This window comes from Panthera onca, chromosome D1, assembly GCF_046562875.1.
Source record: "Panthera onca isolate mPanOnc1 chromosome D1, mPanOnc1 haplotype 2, whole genome shotgun sequence".
Taxonomy (NCBI): Eukaryota; Metazoa; Chordata; class Mammalia; order Carnivora; family Felidae; genus Panthera; species Panthera onca.
The window spans coordinates 33114655-33137665 of record NC_138348.1 but is presented as its reverse complement, the minus strand read 5'-3'; the positions used below and the strand labels follow the sequence as shown (position 1 = coordinate 33137665).

The 23011-nt window shown below is 37.7% G+C and overlaps 1 protein-coding gene and 1 long non-coding RNA gene across 2 annotated transcripts in view; one reads left to right on the top strand and one right to left on the bottom strand.

Moving 5' to 3' along the window:
- Positions 1 to 1064: 1064 nt before the first annotated feature.
- On the bottom strand, positions 1065 to 12006 carry LIN7C (lin-7 cell polarity scaffold C). The gene is made up of 5 exons (XM_060606249.3): positions 11899 to 12006; positions 8627 to 8745; positions 7549 to 7620; positions 5135 to 5344; positions 1065 to 4548 (listed from the first exon to the last, which is right to left on the bottom strand). Exons 1-5 carry the CDS (start codon positions 11933 to 11935, stop codon positions 4393 to 4395), a joined length of 594 nt encoding a protein of 197 aa, XP_060462232.1. The 5' UTR covers positions 11936 to 12006; the 3' UTR covers positions 1065 to 4392.
- The window catches only part of LOC132661576 (uncharacterized), a 38165-nt gene continuing 27137 nt past the window's right edge, over positions 11984 to 23011 (top strand). Inside the window, exon 1 of the long non-coding RNA XR_009602290.3 lies at positions 11984 to 12098. This is a non-coding gene — a long non-coding RNA (uncharacterized LOC132661576). The remainder of the gene's footprint in view (positions 12099 to 23011) is intronic.

Genomic DNA, 23011 nt, shown 5'->3' with positions numbered 1-23011 from the left:
TCATATCCTTCCTACAAATTGCTTTTCTGATTGAACAAATCACTTACTTGAACTTTGTATGATTTTCATTCTCAACGTGGCCTCAACCCTCTGACCCCAAAACACGACAAATTTTAGAATTTCATTAGTTTCTTTGATTCAGTGGACAGAAATCTGAAAATTCCTTGAGTCTTATTCCTTATAAAGTTTTCAAGCATAATTTATCTGTTTCCTAGGCATCAAAAATAAGAAGTTGCAAGTTTAATTATGTGGCCACATGTCTTCCTTCAGCTAATAAGGTCCCTGAAGCTTTTACGTGCAAATAATAGCAAACAAAAGTAGCACTTACTATGCCAGGCACCTTTCTAAATAAGAGTGTTATGGATAATGACCTAACAATTACTAAGATCTTATTACACATGACAGATGAGGGTACCAAGGCATAGAGGAGTAACTTATGTAAGATTACATAGTAATGGTGGATCTAGGATTCACACTTAGGATAGTTGGCCTGCAGATGCTGTGCTGTCAAACACATGTCAAACTGCCTCTCCCAAAATAACACAAGAGAATTTTTTCTATAGTTATATTTTATGAAAGACAAAGCAAAATATAGGAATTCAAAGTTTCACTCCAGTAACCACCACAGATTGTGTTTTTACCTTATTTAAGTTATTTTATACAGAGTTTTCAGAAACACATTTATTGTGTAGTTATACCAATTTTTTTTCAAATCCAAATAACAAGAATATAATACAAGTTTATTTCAAATATATCTTAGAATCAGAATTAAGTTGGTAATAAATGAAGTCATCTACTGAAAAAGTGTTAAATCTATTGTGGGTATTTTTCTTTGCTTCACACTCAGGAATTAAAGTAGAAGCATACTGTTTGATAATATTTTTAAAAACTATGTCCAGATACAAATTAGTTTGCAAGTTCTTGAAAATTAATGAACAAGCAATTTGGGTTTTTTCCACTATTTAACCATTACAGAACTGCAATAGCTGTTGAAGAAACACAATTGGTGAAATTTTGGACAATAAAAAGTGTAAAACCAGATTGTTAGGAGAGACAACAAAATGTAAGTTAGAAAAGTCATAAACATACATTTATTCAGGAAATATAATACCAGAGTCCTTGATATTTCAGTGATCATTCCACATTATAAAATATTCACAACATGTATTCTTTTAAGTCTACACCAAGTCATGCTGACATTCTTTTCAGATAAGCCATAGCCGTTTCTTCTACTAAATGCTATAATATCCATTTTAATTGTAAACAAAGTACTTGAGCCAAACTACTTAAGTATTTGAACAAAATAACTAAAAAATTTAGTAGAGGAAGACAATGATTTTAAAAACACATCTGAATTCTCAACCTCCAAAGAACTAGGCCATTATAATCTAGTATACTAATGGATAAAGTGGCCATATTAAAACAGCACATAATAACCAATGACAGTATTTCTCATCTGCAGTTTTTAAACATGCTTTCTCAACTAATACACATTCATTTCTGTAAGTTTTAAATGCAAAGGGGGCAGAAAGATGACAGACATTAAAATCTTACATTTAAACTACTGGCAGATTAAAAAAAAAAAAAAGATAAAAGGTAAACTATAATCACTTCCCAAATAATGAATGCCAAGTACCTTTTATTCCTAAAGAAATTACTAAAAAAGATAACCGATTATTATATTTGCCACTACTTAACAGTCAGTAGCTGTAAATTCTTTCTACTCTGATACTTCCAAATATATTACGCACTTAACTGTGTTTTTCCCATTAGAATTTAAGTTCACGACAGGAGTGTGATTAGAGCATTTTATAAAGGGGAAAACAAGTGGTTCTCTACCCAGATGTCCTTTAGAACCAACTGGAAAGCTTTAAAAAAATAAGTATCTGGCCCCACCCTCAGAGATTCTCACCTAACTTGATACAGAATGGGACTCATATACTAATAGTTTTTAAAGCTCTGCAGGGGTTCTAACGTGCGGCTAAGGCTGAGAATCACTGACTCAACCCATTTTGAAATACCAAGAAAATAAATGGAAATTGAGTAGTTTATAATTTACAAATCAAACACCTATTATATACTTACTATGTGCCTAGTTATGTTCATGAGTCATACATTTATTTATAAGATGACACCTCCCTTCATCTCCTCACTATATACGAGACCAGTACTGTACATCTCTGCCACCAAATGACCGAATTTTTCTATGGTCGAGATTTAAAATTCTGGGATACACTCTGAAAACTGCATTAACGAAAACAAACTACTGCTACTCATGCTCAACAGTAGCAAGCAAACTACTGTATTTGGCTCCTTTAAGCTATCCTTATTTTAAGAATTATAAATAAGTGCCAACCCACACAAAGAACAGATTGTGGATTACTGTAGAAGAGAAAAAAAATAGCTTACTCAACTTACTAAGTTTCAACACCAAAAAAGACTGAACTTGGCTGAAAGTTCTGAAACAGCGGAGATACTGAACCAGGAAGCTATAATTTATAATGAAATGTTGACACACCCTTGCAAGCTACTACAGCTGTAGCTATACTAAAAATAAGATTTCATCAGGATTTACTTACCCTGTAATGCAAGAATACGAGCATAATAATATTACTGTTTTTATATGCACCAATATCTCTCTTTAATATGTAAAGCTCTACAACAAATACCTCTAATAACTTTACAATTAAATTAAAATAAATTCATAATTCTACTCTACTTTGGTCTCAACATTTTAAAAACATCAATTAATTTTGAAAATACACAATTTAACAACATGATCCTACCAATACAAGCACGTTTTGTAATGGACTAAAGACACATTCGACCATGCAATCCAGTGTTCAATACCTAAATGATAAATAACAATGTTGATTGACTTTTATTCTGAAAATCATTGAAAACTGGAATAATCTTGTAAGACTCACAGTGCTCACAAACATGCAGGAAAAGGTATACATTTCTATTCTTCCTGAAGGAATGTTACAAAATGCCCACTTTTTACACAGGGTCAGTAATTAGGCTAAATTCCTTATATATTTCAACCCATTATCTTCTTTTTAGCATCTGTCACATAAAATTCTTAAAAATTGTACAAATGTTCCTGTAAATTGTGACTGAAAATGAACCTCAACTCTTAATTTCCACCTTTAAAAAGACCTCAGTCACAGTCCTACACTAGTAGCTGCCTTTCAGTAAGAGTGACATCCAGTGGACAAATGAAAGCATCTCTCAGAATTCCCATCATTTCAAAGATTACATCTCTAAATTCAACCATTTCAATATGAATGAGTTCCTACTCATTTTGACTAAGAGCCTGCAGATTCTTATGAATATATCGCCTCATAATTTCTCTATATTTTAAGTATATCCTTCTATCTTCTTCCTATCTCTAAAATCAACTCTTTAAGGTGAGCTAGTACAGAGTGTGTAACTCTTGAGGCTAGTGAGGTTAAAGGTATTACTTTTTCGTCTTTGCTTCTGCTACTTCCCAACACAATCTAACTGGCTCATCCCTAGGAATGGAAAAACCAAAATATAAGAACTATATTTAAATAAGAATGAATAGCATTAAAAAAATTTGCAAAAAAATGAAACCTGAACCTGTTTTTGCATTTGTAATTTATGATATATTGTTGAACATAAAAAGATGTAATCAGTAATGCCAACAATCAAATTACATCCTCTTGCCTCACTGCTCAAATATTATGAAATATATATTTTAGCAATGATTGTTTCAGTGTTTAAAAACTTTTATAAATCAGTATAAATGAATATTCATTATACATTATGTTTAAATAAAAGTAAAAAATTTCCACTGTTGAGTTATGATTTACCATTGATTATATATATTATGCATGTGTTCAAAGTACAAAATGCAGCAGTGGTGTTAACACTGATAGTGTAATGAACTGCTGTAGCTGAGACTGTTATGTTTAATTTCTTGGAAAACTGTAAAGAACTTTTACAGGTTAAAAAAAACAGAGTAAGCAAAAAAAGAATTGGAGAATTGTTATTTTTAAATAAGCAGCCAAATGAAGAAAACTTTTTTTTCTAAAAAAAGATTGAGAATGTAAAAGTACATTTTAATATTAAAAAAGCAGTTTTAAAAATCTATAACAACTTTATGACAAAATCTGCATTTGAAAAAGGCCTGTAAAAACAGCAGGACAGAATTGCCCTCATCACCTTTCACTTTTTCTTGTCAGAAAAAAGTGTATGCATCTCTGGAACCATAAACGATGTTAAAATAGGTGTTTATAAAATGGCAAGAAGGATCTCATGGGAAGTTTCTGTTTGTTTTTTACAATCGTTGGCACTGCGGCCATCAGTAGGTCACAAGTAAAACTTTTCTAGCTAAAAGCAAAATGGAATATAAAGTTCTGAATTGCATTAGGTCTGTTGCCTGCGTTTTGCTGACCTCATTTTTTCAAAGCGCGACTCCATCTCTTCGAGGACCTTGGGTGTGTACCGTACTACTAACTTAACCTTTCCTTGAGCTGCTTTCAGCAGTTCCACAGCTTTTTCGTGATGTTCTCCTTCAACACTCTGGGGAAAAACAGACATACACACAATTAGTATCCAGGTTTTGTAAGCAGCTCAAAATGCAAAAATGTTTAAAAAACATAAAAGTAAAAAGAATTTTAATGTTGTATCATCACAACACTATAAGCCTACAAAATAACCTGGTTCTATCATTTTAATCGGTGTGAAATCCTCTGCCAAATCAAATCCAGCAACTGGGTTTTAAGTTCCAAATAATTGTTCCCGATACCAATATATATGCCCTATTACCTCACTAGGTCCCAAGTAAATTAAGCAGCTGGCATTCTGTACGAAAATGAGGGCGGACTTCTCTAATTTAATGTACTGCCGTAACTACTAAAGAGCTTAATTACTTCATAAAAATCACACTAAGCGTTGCTAATTTACATTGGAAATGAAGCAAAACACACTTAAAGTGCTTTAAAAAGTATCACTGTACTAAATAGTACGGCCCAGGATTCCCTCAAGGGATTTCTAAACTACAAAGCGGCTTTGGTTTTCCCCTCAACATCTTTGGTTTCTGTAACTCAAATATACCCCCATGTGGTTACAATGCATTACTACAAGTACAAATAAAATTCATCCATACCACTCCATTAACAGAAAGAAGTTGATCTCCTCGCTTGAGACCCCCATGTCTATCAGCAATTCCACCTGGAATTATTCGAGAGATATAGATTGGAGAGTTTTGTTCTTTGCCTCCCATAATATTGAATCCAAGGCCTTCTTCTGTTTTTGGTAGTTCAACAACTCGAGGATGAGAATGTCCTTCGCTGGCAGCAAATGCAGCGACAGTAGCCTCGAAAAGAATTTCACATAGTTACAAATATGATCTTTGTTTGCTTCAGTTCTTTTGTCTCTTTTAAAACTACTTTTGAGGTACACGCTTTTGATGTTTGAATGCTCACAAGTTCACTGGCAGTTTGAAAGAGAAGGTAAGCTGAGTGGATGGGGTGATGATGACCAGAAAGCATACCCTGGGCCTACGCAGGAGGTGTTAAGACTGTTCAGGCCACTCAGTCCACCCAGTACCCAGGACTTCTCTGCAGCAACTGGCGTGCGGGCTTGCTTGGCAGATGAACACTGGTGCATGTTACAGAGAAAACCCCTTCCCTGGCATGCCAGCAGCCCTGGGCTTTGGGCTGGATAACCTGGCTCCTTTAGGAGTCTGTGCAAGGCACAACCTATCTACATAATAACCTGTAAGGAGGTAGGTGTCCTTATATGCAATCATTTGGGCTGCTGTTACTATCTGTACTATATACTAAATAACTAATTAAAGAAATAATTCAATATTGAGAAAAAGAGGGATACACATAACCAACGTGAACTTTTTTTGTTGCTTTAGTCAACTACCCAGTTACTCCTAAAACCCCACAGAAGATGAAAACAGAGTCACATCACATCTTCTTTAAAACTTTCAAATTTAGACTAACCTACACTAATTCTAACACAAAGTTGAGATTTTTGGTTTTTTTCTGCTTTTAAAAGCAGGTAATTAAGTAATCTGGTACCATTTTTCATAAATAGATCAAGGTGCATGAGCAAAAATGGGAAGGGGCAGAGGAAGGAAATCAAGATTTGTTGAATACCATTAGGTTCCAAGCTCTGAAAGAAGCCCCATTTTACAAATAGAACTAAGGCTCAGAAATTCAGGAAGTCGTGAGGTCATGTAACTCTAGAATTTCAAGCCAAGTTTCCATGTCTTTTTTATATTCTTCCAAACTATACTCACATGTTTAAGTGTTTACATTCAACAGAGAATCCAGTATTTTCTTTTATGGATCGGTAATTATCAAGGCAAAATTACCTACTAATGACTAATTCTAGTATAAGTCACTTACTGCTGATACTAGTTTATTCAAACAAGATATGATGGACACTGAGGTCAATTCTGGAAATATTGGAGGAAACCACTGGTACAGAAAAGCACATAAAACTTGCCATATGCAGCTCTGAAGAGCTAACCTATTAGTGACATTACCCCTATATTTGCAGAGTTCAGGCAAAGGAGAAAAGCAAAGAGCAACCTAGGGGAGTACCCAGTTCTACCATTTACTATTTGTGTGATTTGAGAAAAATAACCTAATATAATGCTTCCTCACCAATAAAGTCAGGATAACATATACCTCAGAATTTTTTTGAAAATTTACATGATATATGCATATCATATATAACAAATATGTATTACATGTATATTTTTTTAGTATTTATTCATTTTCAGAGACAGAGACATGCGGGAGGGGCAGAGAGCAAGGAAGAGAGAGAATTCCAAGCAGGCTCCTGTCAGAGCAGAGCCTAAGGTGGACTTGAACTCATGAACTATGAGATCATGACCTGAGTCAAAACCAAGAGTTGGACGCTTAATTGACTGAGCCACCCAGGCGCACCAACAGGTATATTATTATTTGTGTGCAAGTGTGGTTTTTTTTAAACTTTTTTAACATTTATTTATTATTGAGAGACAGAGCATGAACAGGGGAGGGGCAGAGAGGGAGGGAGACACAGAATCCGAAGCAGGCTCCAGGCTCTGAGCTGTCAGCACAGAGCCCGACGCGGGGCTTGAACTCACAAACTGCGAGATCATGACCTGAGCCGAAGTCGGACATTTAACCAACAGAGCCACCCAGGCGCCCCTGCAAGTGTATTTTTAATGCATTATCTAAACTGCATGATAAAATATCTCCTGTAAAGCCAATAAAAAATGTCTTGTCTTAGTACTTGAGAAGTTTAGTGTGGCTCAAAAAATACTACATGTTAGTTTTCAAAATTAGCCTATCAAATATCTAGTAACTACACATTTTAAACCTTTCACTTATGTTTTTTTATTTTATTTTTGAGAGAGCGAGTGAGAATACGGGTACACACGAGTGGGGAAGGCACAGAGAGAGGGAGACAGAATTGGACACTTAACTGACTGAGCCACCCAGGTGCCCCTAAACCTCTCATTTATAATGAAGTCTCTTTTAGTAAATGGAAAAAAAAAAAAAAAAAAACAACTACCTTTGCAGTTGCATTAGCTCTCACTTCAGGACTGCTACTGATGTCCACAGTCTCATAGACATGTTCATATACCTGTGAAACCCAAAGTTATCATCATGATTTAAAATCTCAGAATATACCACGTTTGAGTTCTAAGTCAAGTTAAGGAGTGTGTTAAAGTTTTAGGCAAAGTTATGCATCCCGGTAAAATATTATTATTATTAATATATTTTTTTAATGTTTATTTTTGAGAGAGGGAGTGAGGTGAGTGAGAGACAGACAGACAGACAGACACTGAGTGCGAGCAGGGGAAGGGCAGAGAGAGAGAGGAAGACACAGAATCTGAAGCAGGCTGCAGCCTCTGAGCTGTCAGTACAGAGCCGATGCGGGGCTCAAACTCATAAGCCATGAGATCATGACCTGAGCTGAAGTCAGACGTATAACCAACTGAGCCCCTCAGGCATCCAGTAAAATGTTTTTCTACTCAAAATCCCCACAAATGAAGAGGTACAAAATTTCAGTTATAAAATAAGTCATAGACATGAAAAGTATAGCATAGGGTATATAGTGTTAGTATTGTAACAACATGTTTGATGACGGATGGTGACTACACTTATTGTGGTGAGCACTGAATAATAAATAGAACTGGTGGATAATATGCTGTACACCTGAAACTAATATAACATTGTATGTTATACTTAACATATATGCTTTTTTTAAATATACTTAACAATATACTTTTTTCAAGAGAGAGAGAGATAGGGTCTAATATTTTTTTTCTCCTTTTTAAATTTATTTATTTATTTTGAGAGAAAGAAAGTATAAGCAGGGGAGGGGCAGAGAGAGAGGGAGAGAGAATCCCAAGCAGGCTCCATGCTGTCAGCACAGAGTCCAACGTGGGGCTCGAATTCACAAACCATGAGATCATGACCTGAGCTGAAATCAAGAGTTGGATGCATAACCAACTGAGCCACCCAGGTGCCCCAGTTCTGGTATTTTTCTAACGTTTGTTTTCTTAAAAACTTCTAAACCCAAATTTCAGAGTACTATCTTACCTAATTAACTCACGTTTTTAGTAAATTTAATCCCATTCACTCACCTCTCTTACAGCATTGCAGAATTCACTTTGAAGGACTCTTTGTAAAGCCTGAAGTTTCTGTGGTGGGACCTCTCCACTCCTTTGTAGTTTTTCCAACAATTCAATCGCTCTACAAATATCTAGAATTAAACACACACACATTGATAAATAATTTTCTCTGAATATTCTCTAAATGCCTTGTAACAGGATACAATCCTTAAGGATTAACTAGAAATATGTAGAATATGGAGGGGAAAAATGTGTAAGAGTGTGAGCTTGTGTGTGTGTTGGGGGTGGGGGTTACATGAATATACATATGAGAGAGGGAATGTAAAATCTGAGAATGCTTTTATGTAGATTAGGATCAAATATTAATGTTGCACACATGCAAGATCTAGAAAATAGTATCTTTGAGACACAGGAAAACTGAATATAAAATACTAAATGTCACAGGAAAAGATGGGTTCAAATGTGATAGACACATGAACATTGTACTGCTTCAAAAAGCAGACAGTTCTATCTGAAAGTAGTCAAAAAAAGTTACCTATCATGATTAGTAATCAAAGCTTTGAGTAGTACAAAACACTGTGTGCTAGTGAAATCCTTTTTCATTTTCCAAAGAAAATCACAATTTATAAGTAGATATGAACTTTCAATAACAGATGCACTTAGTGGCAGGGACACAGTAACAATGGTATAAAGGAATAAATTAACTGTGGCCTCTTTTCAACTCAGGATCATTAACACACTGTTTTAATTAAGACAAGTTCAACCAAACACATACATTTACAAAACAGAAAAATAAAAAGTTTTGCCAATCTGGTCTCAATATTAGCTGTGTGATCTTGGGCATGTTACTTAATGTGCATGTCTCAGTTTCTCCACTGTAAAATGGAAGTAACAGTACCTTCCTTATGAGAATTACTTTACAACTAAACCAAAAAAAGCATGGAAAAGGGTCTGGTATGTAGCAAGCATAAATATTATGTTCCCTTGGCACCAATTAATCCTAAGAAATCTTAAGAGGTGGTACATGTTTGTACAAATATATTAGGCATATTGGGAAATGTATTTTATAAATTAAGATATTTTGTAAGATTCCGAGTCATGTTAAAACACTGTAATTTTCTGTATTTTGACTTTTTTTTCTTAACTGTTTTTGTACCCCAGAGGGCTACAGTACCTATTATTTTATTATTCTTTGCCTCCTTTTAAAATGGAAGAAGTTCTGAACTTTATATTATACCACAAGTCTGGAACTTTTTCTTTATAGAATTAATATGGCCTTCTTTGTGTATAATACTACAAAACTAGCAATAAATATAGTGAAGAAAGAAGTAGATTTTTCAACTTCAGATCATAAAAGCTTAAACTGATATTAATCAAATGCAATGGAATCCGACTTTCCCCCTTCTGATTATTGCACCACTAGAATGAATGACTGATGAATGGGAGCTTTTGGTTCATTGATTATTTTGACTTACAAAGTTACAATATGTAAGGTATATAAATATTTCCAATTAACAAAAAATTGAAACGAAATGAAAAAAACTCTTTACTGAACCTAAACTGTACCTAACATGTGCTCAAAGCTATTCCACTGAATCATATTTGGATGATTTAGAAAACATTCACGATCTTGATCATATGCACTAATTTTAAATTGTAGGGTTATTGGAAGTGTTTGTTAATAGAATTTGTTAAAGAGAATCCTAAATAAGAAACAGGTGATGTAATCTTTCTTATCCAGCTAAATGGCAACCTCTAGTAATTCATCCTACTAAGTTGCTGAGCATTCTACTGTGGAACTGTAAAGAACTCTGAAAAAGCAAAAAAAGCCATGACTACCAAACCTAAATGCCAGAGGTGAAGTTTCACATTTTGTGCTGCGCTTAAAAACACAAAAGACTGCCAACATGTTAGAATCCTACGACTGGCTTTCAAAAAAAAAAAAACTCCTACTCCTGTTAACAACGAACAGATTTGTTCCCATCTACAAAGCACAGTGCCATTGTGCTCAGGAGGGAGATGTCACAGTCTTAAGCCTAACTTAGTAATTCTTCCCAGAGTAGCTACTCCTCTGTCAAAAATGATGCTTTAATTAATGGTCTGGTGGGCTGGAGGGAAGCAATGTCATTTATAAAGAGGCTTACAAATAGTGAACACCATCAGGAAAAAATAATGTTAAGTGAGCATTTATTTGTGTGAAGGTATGAGGAAAGAGGTTTCTTTAAATACAATAATTCCAAAAATATATTTCCTTTTTGGAGCGGAAGTTACTTAATATTCAGGCTGTAACCGCAAGAGTTAATACTCAGAAGATATCTACAATCTCCACCCTATATTTTGTTTACCACCAGCACTCAAAATGTTGTTTGTTTTTGACTTACCAATGACATCTAATACTGATGTGTCAAAAGCATGCTTGCAATTGCCTTGAAATAAAGGTTTTGGGAAGGGAAGGGTGGAATGCTGAAACTCTGTAACAGGACCCTGACAGGAGCACAGTCATATATTTTCACTGGCTCTTCGGTATCTAATTACTCAGCAGAACAGATTTTACTTTCCTTGACAGTCTGCTCTAAAAAGCAAGCAACCAGCCACAGTTAGCAGTTGTAAGGTTTGTAAAGATGGAATAAGACTATACGTTCAAGTATTTTACAACCTACCGCTCACTATTCCAAATAGTTATATAACATTCTTCCGGGGACCAAATCAGTAGGATGGTATTTAAAGCACCTTCTCGGTACCTGGGAGGGGCACCAAAGCCAGGAAACAGCCCAAAACAAACACAAGTGAGGTTGTGGTTAAAGTAATGACGGAGTTTGTGCATAAATAAGGACGACTCTGTGGTGAATGTGCTGTTGTGTCCGAGATGTCTGCAATGTGTGGGGGTGAGAGCGGGGACACCGGATTTGTGCGCGCGTAAGTAAGGGCAGTGCATGTAGTCTCTCCGAACTGGGCGTGTGATGTTTGCTTCTGGGGTTGACATGTCTCAGGCCGCCGGGTCTGCCGTGCGCACCTAGGGAGCGCGTCTGCGGCGTGTGTCTACGAAGGCGGACAGCTAGTATTTAACTGTGCTGTGCACCGGCACAGTCCATGTGAAGAGAGCAGGGGTCTGAGTATCAGTCAGGGGACAGCAAGCGCCCTCCCAAGGGCCAGGAGCAGCGACTTCGGCGCGAGGGGCACCTGGATCCGGATCTCGGAGCCTGGGTCGCTCCTCCTCCCCTCCGGCCACACGGCACTCCTCCACCCCCTCCGCCCACCTCGGTCCCGGCTTCGGCCGCACTCACCCCTCTCCAGCCGCACAGGCTCCCCCAGCGCCGCCATCTTCTCCCTTTGCCTGCAGACCCACAGGAAATGACGACATAGGGCTGCGGTGGAGGGGCGGGGCTTAGTAGGAGCTGGCAGGGAAACGGCCTGCCAAGTATCGCGAGAGTAGGACCTGTGGCTTAGAGAGTGGTGGAGGCTACCTGGGCTCTATGCCCTCAAGGTTAGTCTTACGCAGCGTCTCCCGCGGTACCGAGGGTGGCGAATGCCTCGGCTTCCAAAGGTGGAAAAAGCGCCTTTCCCGATTCTTGCTCCCTGCCTCAGAGTCAAGCCTTGTCTCACTCGCTTAGAACGCTTGGCTCCAAGTGGAAGTCTGGATTTTTCTCCGGGCTTGACCATTAATGGTTCTGAGTCTGGAATGCTCCCTTAACCCCTTTCGTCCTCAGTTTCCCTATCTGTGCGATGACGGGTCCTATCTCCGAGGTCTTTTTCACTCTTAAATTCTGGGATTCTGTGACAAATAGGTAACGGAATACAGTCTCTTTTTGTGGCGGCATCGTTTTAACTTTAAAAATCAAGGCACGAGCCTCCTCTGCCAATCTGTTTGAGAGTTAAGGATGGAAAGTACAAAAAACATGAAACACCTGGGTAAGCAAGAGAACAAGGAACAATTGCACCACAGAGAACAATTTTAAAAAGATGATCCAAAATCTTATGTAAATGAGATATGAAGCAAATTTGCTTAATGCATTACAGATTTCTTAGGGCCACTTCTGAAAATTAATGAACCAAGAAAAATTTTAGTACTTAATTTAAATGGAATATTAATTTGTCCAGTATATAGATTCCACTGACATTCATTCAAGCACTAGTCTCTGCTGATAGTGTGTTAGATGGTTTCCTATACAGTTTAAACACCTCATGAACGTTTTAACTTCCTGATTGTCCTCAGCCCACTCTTTCTAGTATTTTTTCTAAGCCATCATGAATGTCATGATTATACTCTTTCCCCCTTGAACCCTGATTTCATTAGCAAAAGTTTCTGTTTAGAAACTTTCAATTGTTTCTCCCCCACCATTTCCTATTTCTAAAGGCTTGCATACTCTGACCCTTAAGTTACCCATTTAACTTCATTTCTCATTATTCCTCAAGTGCAACCACCTCTCTAGTTGAGGTGATATATTCAAAACCATGTTTATTCTTGCTTCCAAGTCTTCATTCATGTTGTTCTCATGTGGAATATCCTTGTTCATCTCCTCCAATTCTTCAAACCATATACACCTTCAAATTGAACCCATCCCCAGGTCTGCTAAAGAAGTGCCACTTCTAAGCTTCCCTTTTTTTTTTTGTTTTTTTGAGAGACAGAGAGCAAGCAGGGGAGGGACAGAGAGAGAGGGAGACCCAGAATCGGAAGCAGGCTCCAGGCTCTGAACTGTCAGCACAGAGCCCTACGTAGGGCTCTAACTCACAGACTGAGAGATCATGACCTGAGCCGAAGTCGGACACTTAACCCACTGAGCCACCCAGGTGCCCCTAATAAGCTTCCCTTTTTTTCAAACTGTTGTCCCTTGGTCCCTGATGGTCCTTATACCCTGCAATAGCACTCATGTGCTTCTCTTTTACTTATGGTTATGCCACAAATATTTTCAATGTTTGCTAAATGTCTAATACCTACCAGGTGTTTTGCTAGGCACTGAGAATACCATAACAAGACAAATGCAAACATTGCCCTTATTTCTTCAAATATTTTCTCTTCCCCTATCCTCCAGCTCCTCTCCTTTGATGACCCCACTTTCATGTACGTTCTATTGCCTAATGCTGTCTTACAGCTCCCTAGTGCTCTATTCATTTTGTTTTTTCAAGCCTTTCCCTGTGTTTCCTTTTTTTGAAATCTAATATTCTTTTAATCCCAATAGTTCACTTTTCATCTCAGAGGCTATAGTTTTTATTTGTGGCAGTTAGATTTAAGGAGGTGTGTGTGTGTTTCTAAATCTTCCATGTCCTTATTTACCATGCCCAACCTTTCCCACAGCTTCTTGGACATGTAGAATGCTATTATGTTGACAATTTTAATGTTTTTATCTTAATTCTACCACCTGTGCTATTTCTGGCACTGTTTCTATAGATTGATTTTTCTCTTCATTACAGATCATAATTTCCTGTTTCTCGCATGACCCGTGATATATATATATATCATATATATATGATATATATAATATATCATATATATATATCATATATATATATATATATATCATATATATAATCATGCCAGGCATTGTGAAATTTACTTTTTTGGGTGCTTGATATTTTTGTATTCCTATGAATATTTTTGAAATTTTTTTTGAAATGCAGATGGGATACTTGAAAAAAAATTTGTCCTTTGAGGCTTCATTTTAAGCTTTGTTAGGTAGAACCAGTTCAGCCTTTGTGTATGGCTAATTATGTCCCACTACTGAGTCAATACCCTTCTAAGTTCTTTACCCCTTCCCCATAAATTATGTGATTCTATTTTGACTGGCAGGAACAGGAACAATTCTCTGTAACTGAGACTATAGATTGTTTGCTCCTTTTGAGTGATCCTTTCCTTGTCCTTGGTAGTTTCTTAACATACATAATCATCATAAAATTTCAAAATTCCAGGGGTAAGTAGAAGATCCTAAAAGTTTTCAGAGAAAATAGAAAGATTAAAAAGTCACATTCTAAGAATTGGGAATCAGAACAGTTACAGATCATTATTTAAGCAGAGGAAAGGAAGAAAAAAAGTTTTAGGAGCTACTGAGAAGGGAAAATATGAGCCAATTAACAACCCATTTGTATTCAATGCACAAAAGAGAAGAATCAGTTTTTGTGTAAGGAGAGATCCCCTAAAACATCACTCCATCAGTCACAAATCCCTGACTACTGGAGTTGAGAGAGACTAGAGTCCAGCTCCTTCATTTTCCAGAAGAGGGGACAGATTGCTGCCCTAAGTCTCAAAGGAGGCAATTGTGAGCACAAATAAGGAAGTGCTGCTTTTAGTTTTATGCCTCCATCAGGTTATTGACTCACCAGGTTATTAGGACTCACTTCCTAATCAAGAATTGTTCTTCCTATGGAAGAACTCTTCACCTTTTGCTTCCTCATGTTACTCCCTGCCTCGGAGATGGAAAGGAAGACTCAGAATAGGAACTCTGAGACAAATCCCCATGAAAGCTAAATTAGGCAAATTTTGTCTTCGAATGAGGAATGAAAGTCCTAAGTAGGCTGTCCGGTTGTGAAAGCTCTCCTAACCCAAGATGTTGCAAATACAATGTACTAAGCCAGCATCCAGTAAGAGAAAAAAAAAAAAGGGAGTAGGTGGGGAAAATTGGGGGTAGGAAGCTGTCTAGAGAAGGAAAGTGGAAAATGGAAAGTAATATGAGGAAGCCAGACACCCCCAAGTGGAACATTTTGCTTTTTGGGTTTTTCTTTTTTTGCATCTTACTGTTTTATTGCTATTTTATCATTTTAGTGCACAAATATGCACCACTATACAGGATAGATGTTTAAAACAGTTAGTATGTCTTATTACAGAGTAAAATATTACTCTTAAGGAAAGGGTTCTATCAGAACAATTAAAGTCTGAATTTTCTTTTTCTAATGGAGATCCTGTCATATGCTCCTCAGTAAAGTAAAATTTTAGATAATTGGCTTCCTTAATTTGAAGGGAATGATATTGTCAAATGCCAAATAGCCTACATTTTTAAATAAATTAAACAATATATAAAAACACGAATCTAATCAATTCAACCCAGCCATATGGGAAGATCTCTTCAAGAACACCTGTTGAAGAGAAATTCTCTTGGTTGAAGATCTCAGATGAGAACATAAAATCCCATCCTGGAGTACCAGAGATCTAAAGTAAACCCTACTTGTTGTGAAGATGAGCTGCGGATTATATTAAAGTGTAAGGGTTTACTTTTTTAATGTCAACTGTTTCATCATCACTCCACAGTACATGTAAAGGCACAGATTGATGTATTTTTCTGGCATCTTTCTGACGCACCCTTGCCCTAAATAAATCTGTTTGCCAGGATCTTGTCACTTAAATTAGCCATCTCAAACTCTTGGTCCTGCCAACACAGGCAATTGTGCCAATGTTCTCAGCATTTACTGGCACACGAGCTGTTGCCTTTTCTTTGGCTTTCTGTGTATACCTGGGGCCATCATCCTTCCTTCACAAGACAGCAGTCTGGCTTATGTGTCCCTGAGACCTCAGGATTGTTTGGACTCACTCTGGTTCTCTCCAGGGTGTGCATCCTGCATGATATATTTTCAGCCACATAATATATTGTTCAGAATTTGTCATGCACATACTTGCAGATTGGCAGAGCCACCTGCCAGAGATGAGAACCTTTTAAGTTGTTGTCAAACGTCATAAAATGTGTTCCATGATTAATTTTGTGGGCACAGATTGGTTTTTGCACAGAGTCCAAAATTTGGGATATGTCACAGTGACTAAATGGCACCGGCATGCTGAATGAATTTGGAATTTGTTTTGTCAAGTGTGGGAGCAGGCACACAGATGGGCTTTGATCCAGTGGTGCTGCTTGGAATTCTCATTATAGCAATGATGTCATTTGTCACGTAGAGTGTGTAATAGTGCTGCCAAATTGTGGACAAAGCATGGCAAATAGCAAAGTACGCAGACCAAGGGAAAGCACTGATGGTAGCACAGGAAGTTTTCACTCCTAGCTGACCTCTACTCACAGGACACAAACATTGTGTCAGGGCTGCCAAAAAATATGCTTGGTAGAAATACAGACAGTGAAGGAAACTTCCAACTGAAAGGGCCCTTTAAGAAGGGCCCATATAGCCTAGGAAATCTTCACTTCACAGAGAAAATCAAGTAAAAACAAACATGCCCTTGCTTTTTACATTAGGCTGTGAAAGGAATCTTTGAGCTACAAGCAAGGGCATTTCTGCAAATGCAACCAAACCCAAGCCAAGGCATTTTGCTTTGTAAGAAAAGCTTTGTCTACTCAAAAGTTTAGCACCACATTGGAAATTGGAAGCACACACACACACGCACAGCCTCCAAAATGTTGTGATTGTGAAAAAGTACAGCATATTCTCACCAAGTATATACACAAGAATTCTCTGCAGAACTTTGAAATTACATTCATGATGCAGCTAAAGCAGTGTTTAGAGGGAAATTTATAGCTAAAAAATGCCTATATTGGAAAAGAAGAAAGACCTCAAATCAATAAACTAAACTTTTATCTTAAGACACTCAAGAAGGAGTAAACTAACCCAAAGCAAGTAGAAAGAAGGAAAAATAACATTTCAAGCAAGAAATAGAATTAAAGAACAAAAACCAGTATAGAATAGAAAAAAGAATAGACATAAAAACAAGTAAGAAAATAAATGAAACTAAAACTGGGTTTCTTGAAAAGATCAACAAAGTTGGCAAAACTTTAGCCTAACTGACCAGGAAATAATGAGTGAAAATTCAAACTACTAAAGTCAAGAATTACTACCAACCTTACAGAAATAAAAAGGAATATAAGGGAATAGTATGAAAAACTATATATGTGTATATATACACATACATATATGTTATATATAATGTATACTAAATGTAATATATATTATATATAATTATATATTACATACAACTATCTATATTCATATATTTATATAATTTGTTGACATATATAATAGTGTGTGTATATATTTAATTTTATTCATGCCAAAGTCCACCATGTAAATTTTGATTCAGAAAGTCTTGAGTATGACATGAACATTTTCATTTTCTGAAAATTATGAAGGTATTGTGATGTGCTCTTTTGTTGAGAACTACTGACCTAGCACATATGAGTCATTCAAAAATATTGTTGAATTACAATGAAGTATTTATGTATCAGTCAATATTGGATGCAGCTTCATAAAAACATGAAAGTCCAGGGGCACCTGGGTGGCTCAGTTGTTTAAGTGTCCACTTCGGCTCAGGTCATGATCTTGCATTCTATGAGTTTGAGCCGCACGTCAGGCTATGTGCTGACAGCTCAGAGCCTGGAGCCTGCTTGGGATTCTGTGTCTCCCTCTCTCTCTCTCTGCCTCTCCCCAACTCATGCTCTGTCTCTCTCCCTCTCTCTCTCTCTCAAAAATGAATAAACATTAAAAAAATTTAAAGCATGAAAGTCCAAAATAATATTATTATAAATAATAATTTATAACTATTTTTTTTTTAACGTTTATTTATTTTTGAGACAGAGAGAGACAGAGCATGAACGGGGGAGGGTCACAGAGAGAAGGAGACACAGAATCTGAAACAGGCTCCAGGCTCTGAGCTGTCAGCACAGAGCCCGACGCGGGGCTCGAACCCACGAACCGTGAGATCATGACCTGAGCCGAAGTCGGACGCTTAACCAACTGAGCCACCCAGGCGCCCCAATAATAATTTATAACTAAAAGAAATCCAGAGATAGATAATCTGGGGCAAGTGTGACAGCTCCACAGTTTCATTAGAGATCCCAGCTTCTGTCATTATGTACCACCATCCTCGATGGCTTTGATCATAAAATTTACTCACAATTTAAGAAAACTGCAGGACTTCCAGTTATTATGTGTGAGTTGCAAGCCAGAAAAAAAGAGTAAGTTTTTGCATAAAAGTAACAATCACCCTTCCCAATCAAGTCAGCATCTTTTTCTTCTTAAAGTTTATTTATTTGTTTATTTGTTTATTTATTTTCTCTCTCTAGGGAGAGAGTATGGGCATGCACACACAAGCAGGGGAGAGGCAGAGAGAGAGGGAGAGAGGATCCCAAGCAGGCTCCATGCTCAGCGATCCCCTGACCACGAGATCATGACCAGAGTCAATACCAAGAGTTGGCTGCTCAGCCAACTGAGTCATCCAGGTTCCGCTCAAGTCAGCATATTTTAAGCCAGCTTTCCAAGAGGTCCCACATAATATTTTGACCTATATGTCATTGGTCAGAACTCAGTTACATGGCTCCATCTTGCTGCAGTGGAACCGTAAATAAAGTCTTTCATTTTGAACAACAAAGTGCCAAGCTGCAAAAATCTCAACTCTATCCCTCGAGAAGAAGAGGGAAATGGATGCTGACATAGTCCTCTAGGAATCTTTGCCATACCTTATCATAGCTGCTAAAACTTATCTCAAGACTTAGTTCTTAGGGCGTTCTAGGTCAATACATTTACTTACCCCCATTGGAAAATTTCCGCCAGTTAACTCAAAAGTATCCACTTAGGGGCGCCTGGGTGGCGCAGTCGGTTAAGCGTCCGACTTCAGCCAGGTCACGATCTCGCGGTCCGTGAGTTCGAGCCCCGCGTCAGGCTCTGGGCTGATGGCTCGGAGCCTGGAGCCTGTTTCCGATTCTGTGTCTCCCTCTCTCTCTGACCCTCCCCCGTTCATGCTCTGTCTCTCTCTGTCCCAAAATAAATAAAAAACGTTGAAAAAAAAAAAATTAAAAAAAAAAAAAAAAGTATCCACTTAGCATGTGCTATAGGGATAGGAGAAATGCTGGATGTGTTCCTACCCCCAAGGAACTTCCAAGTGATTTGGGCGAATGAAACCTATATAAGTGAATCAATCCAGACTGCTATCCACCAGCATCTATTGAAGTACTATGTTTTATGGTTTGGACCACCACTTTATATTTACATCTTAAACTTAAAAAGAAAATCTTGCAGTGTGCAGACTTACTCAAACTAAAATACTGAAACGAACCACATTACTTTGCTAACCTAAACTGAATCCGAAAATTAATCTTTACTCAACTATAAACCATTCCAAAATGTAAATATTAAATAACAAAAAACAAACTTTCCAGGATCCATTGTTCTTAATGCTTTTTATCACTTGCCAGATATAGACAGAATCTTGCGAAACGCCATTGGAATTATTAGCTTCTCAATCTTGCAAGTGATGTGGTCACCAAATGGCTAGTCAGAAGACAGACAATGACAACAGCGTTACCACATTGACTCAGCAAATTTGTCATGATTACACACTATAGTAAGGCATTGTGCTGGGTCCTAGAGATACAGGGAAGATACTCTGGTCTCAGCTCACAGATCTACAAAAGAGAACAGACATATAAGCAATCATAGGAACAAAACAGAGATAGTGCTAACTGTTGTTATTGTTGATACTCTTGTTGTTGCTTTAGTTGCAAGGGTTTCACTAAAGTGGTGTGGAGTAGAGTGGGGTGCAACGATTTCTCATTGGAGTAACCAGAGAAAGCTTTAAAGAGCAGTGGTTCTCAACCCGGGGTGATTTTGAAGCCAAGAGAACATTTGACAATGTCTGGAGACATTTTTAATTATCAGATGGTGGGTTGGGGGTGAGAGTTGCTACTGGCATCTAGTGGGTAGAGACCAGGGATGCTGCTAAACACCTCATGTTGCACAGGACAGCTGCCCACCCTCCAAGAAATAATTATACATCACAAAATGCCAGTAGCACCAAGGTTGATAAACCTGGCTTCAGCCAGGAGGAAACATTTTCACAGGGATGATTAGAATTTTAACAATTGGGTAAGTGGGGAACAGAAATGCCAGAGAAAGGGCTATGTGAATAGAGCCATGCAGGAAGAAAATGTATGTCTTGTTTAGGAAATGAGGAGGGCTTCAGTGGGGTGGAGGTTGTGCATCTGGGGATGGCGAAAGTGTGGCAGAAAACGGAGCCTAACATTTTGGTTGAGGTGGACTGTAGAGGCTCCTGGATGCTTGGATTTATTTTTTGGGCTAGAGTGAGCCACCAAAGGATTTTAAAAATTGAAGCACTAGATTAGAACTCTATTTTAGAACTATAGTCCAAGGGAGAAGCGTTGATTATTTAAGCAGATAGTAAGAAAATTCCTTTCAAGGAGAGAGTCATATTTGTTTGGGTGTTGTCTGTCGTTAAGCTCTGATTGTTGGAAAGCACCAGAACATCAGAGAAGGAGAAATTCTCTGTACTTGGACCAGGTGTGGTGATGATGGTGTGGACTGCTGTGGGATGGGTAGTAAGGAGGTGAGGAAGGGTAAGGGGGTGAGAGATAGTGCATCATTGAATGTTATACTGTGAGATTCTTCCTGCTGGCCTCTAAATCTGCAGTCATGTTTTCAGACATCACAACATACTTGTATTTGGATTTCTTGGGGAAGAGGACTATATTTTGGTTGACAGGATGTTGAGAGGAGGAGGGCAGTGAGAAAGGGGCAATCATGGCTAGAAGTGGGGCAAAGGATTTGGAAGCTTCATAGTAAGTAATTTTACTTCCCATACCCTCCTTTCAGGTCCTATAAGCCCTGCCCCCAGGACTGCTCATGCTTCCCAAATATTGCACACTTACCTGCCCTTCTTTCCACCTGGCAAAGTGCTTTTCTTCTCCATTTAGTAAATTTCTTCTTCCTCTTCAAATGTTCCATTCTTTGTGCTGCACTTTACACAAATTACCAATATTGTATTGTGTTTACTCAAGTGTTTATTTTCCCCAATCAGATAATGAGCCCTTAGATGAACCCTCTTACCCTTAGATTTGCTGGAAGGGTATGGATAGTATTTTATTCTTCTCCAATTCTTCAGTAGGTAGCAACGTATCTGGCATATTCCCCATGCTCAGTGATCATTCATTGAATGAAGTGGAGTGAGGTCAGTAGGTGGCAGAAAGATTGTAGCTCTGGGCCTACAATGCCTTTGCATGGCTATTGTTAAAACTACACCTTTCCTTCTTATTAATTTTATGTTTTAAACTTCATCTTGTAGTTTAAAATTTTCCTTCTGATAGATGATATTCTATCAGGAAGAAAAAAACCCAGAGTATGGCTTTAAGCCTTGAGTGAATGGGCTAAAATCATGTTTCAGTATGCTTTTTAGAATGCCTGCATGTTATTAATTTAACATCGACCTGCTTATTAAGATTCCATTATTAAGGAAACAATTGTAAAAATCATTAAGAGCACTTCTACAGATTTTAACCACTGACTCATCCTGCTGGTTTTCAATTCATTTGACATGAACATCCCTCATTGAGAGTATCAGGTAAAATTTTATTCTTGTAATCATTAATAAATGATTAATAGGCTGATTTTTATGTGTTTTTATTGTTGTTCCTGTTGATCTGAAGAAGGTTTTCTACAGGAACAGCTGTATATATGGGACAATGCCCAGGGATGGTTTAAAGACCCTTTTCCAAAACATCTTTCCCACACTGGTGGTGTGCAATGCCTCTAGTCTCAGCAATTAGTAAGTGTTTCCTTTGAATGAAAGCATGAAGCTTCTAATCACACTAGCTTCTTTGGAAACAGAGGATAACTCTGGTGGCATCAAAAACCTATAACTGGAATGTGAATTTGGAATAGAATTCTGGACCTGGGATGGGGAGGATGTCTCTGGTTTCTACTGCATCTACCAGATCAAGTTCTTTTCTTTCTTAAAGCACTTTGGCATGAAGCTTACAACCTTACTACCAGCAATTCATTATTATGGCAGTCGTCTGTTGACTTTGAGTCACTCTTCCACATTTCTTTAGGATTTAAGCTCCAAACTCAACCTCACTCTTTCCAACAAAATGCCTGTCACAATTCTTGGCAATTTCAAGCTCCATATTGATGATCATTTCAATATTCTGGGATCTGACTTCCTTGGCCTCTTCTTCTCTAATGATCTCCTTCTCTCCCAACCTCAGCTACTCATCGCCACAGTTGGGCCACTCACTCCCTACTGTAGACCTTATCTTTGTCAGTAACAGCTACCCGTCCATAATCGTAAGCATTGTACTCTAGGACCACATCCAGACCATATCTTTCCAGTGCAATGTCTCTGGCACTCTGACTTTAACATTTGTTGACCAGACAATGAATTTGTCTTACCATCTTTTCACTGTCCTTCCTACCCCACATGTCCTTACATACCTCTTTATCCATCCTAGATTTTATTGTCTGTCCTAATAATCATTCACTTATCACACCCATAACACCCTGGAGCTTCTCTCACTTCTTTGTTCCTCTGCACCTGTTTTCTGTTTGCTGAACTTGGCTGGAAGAAAATACCCAAAATGACCTTCCTTGAAACTCACTACACTCAAGTGGACTCAACAATTCTCTTTCCCTAATCTATTGATTCTTATTTAATATTTTCTTCAATCTCCTAGAACTTTCAACACC

Coding starts and splice junctions, on each gene's coding strand:
- LIN7C (XM_060606249.3), bottom strand. CDS start 11,935: ATGGCGGCGCTGGGGGAGCCTGTGCGGCTGGAGAGGG. Junction 5,345..7,548: donor GAGCTAATGCAACTGCAAAG/GTAGTTGTTTTT, acceptor ATTCTTTTCGAG/GCTACTGTCGCTGCATTTGC. Junction 4,549..5,134: donor TTCTTTCTGTTAATGGAGTG/GTATGGATGAAT, acceptor GTTTTTCCCCAG/AGTGTTGAAGGAGAACATCA.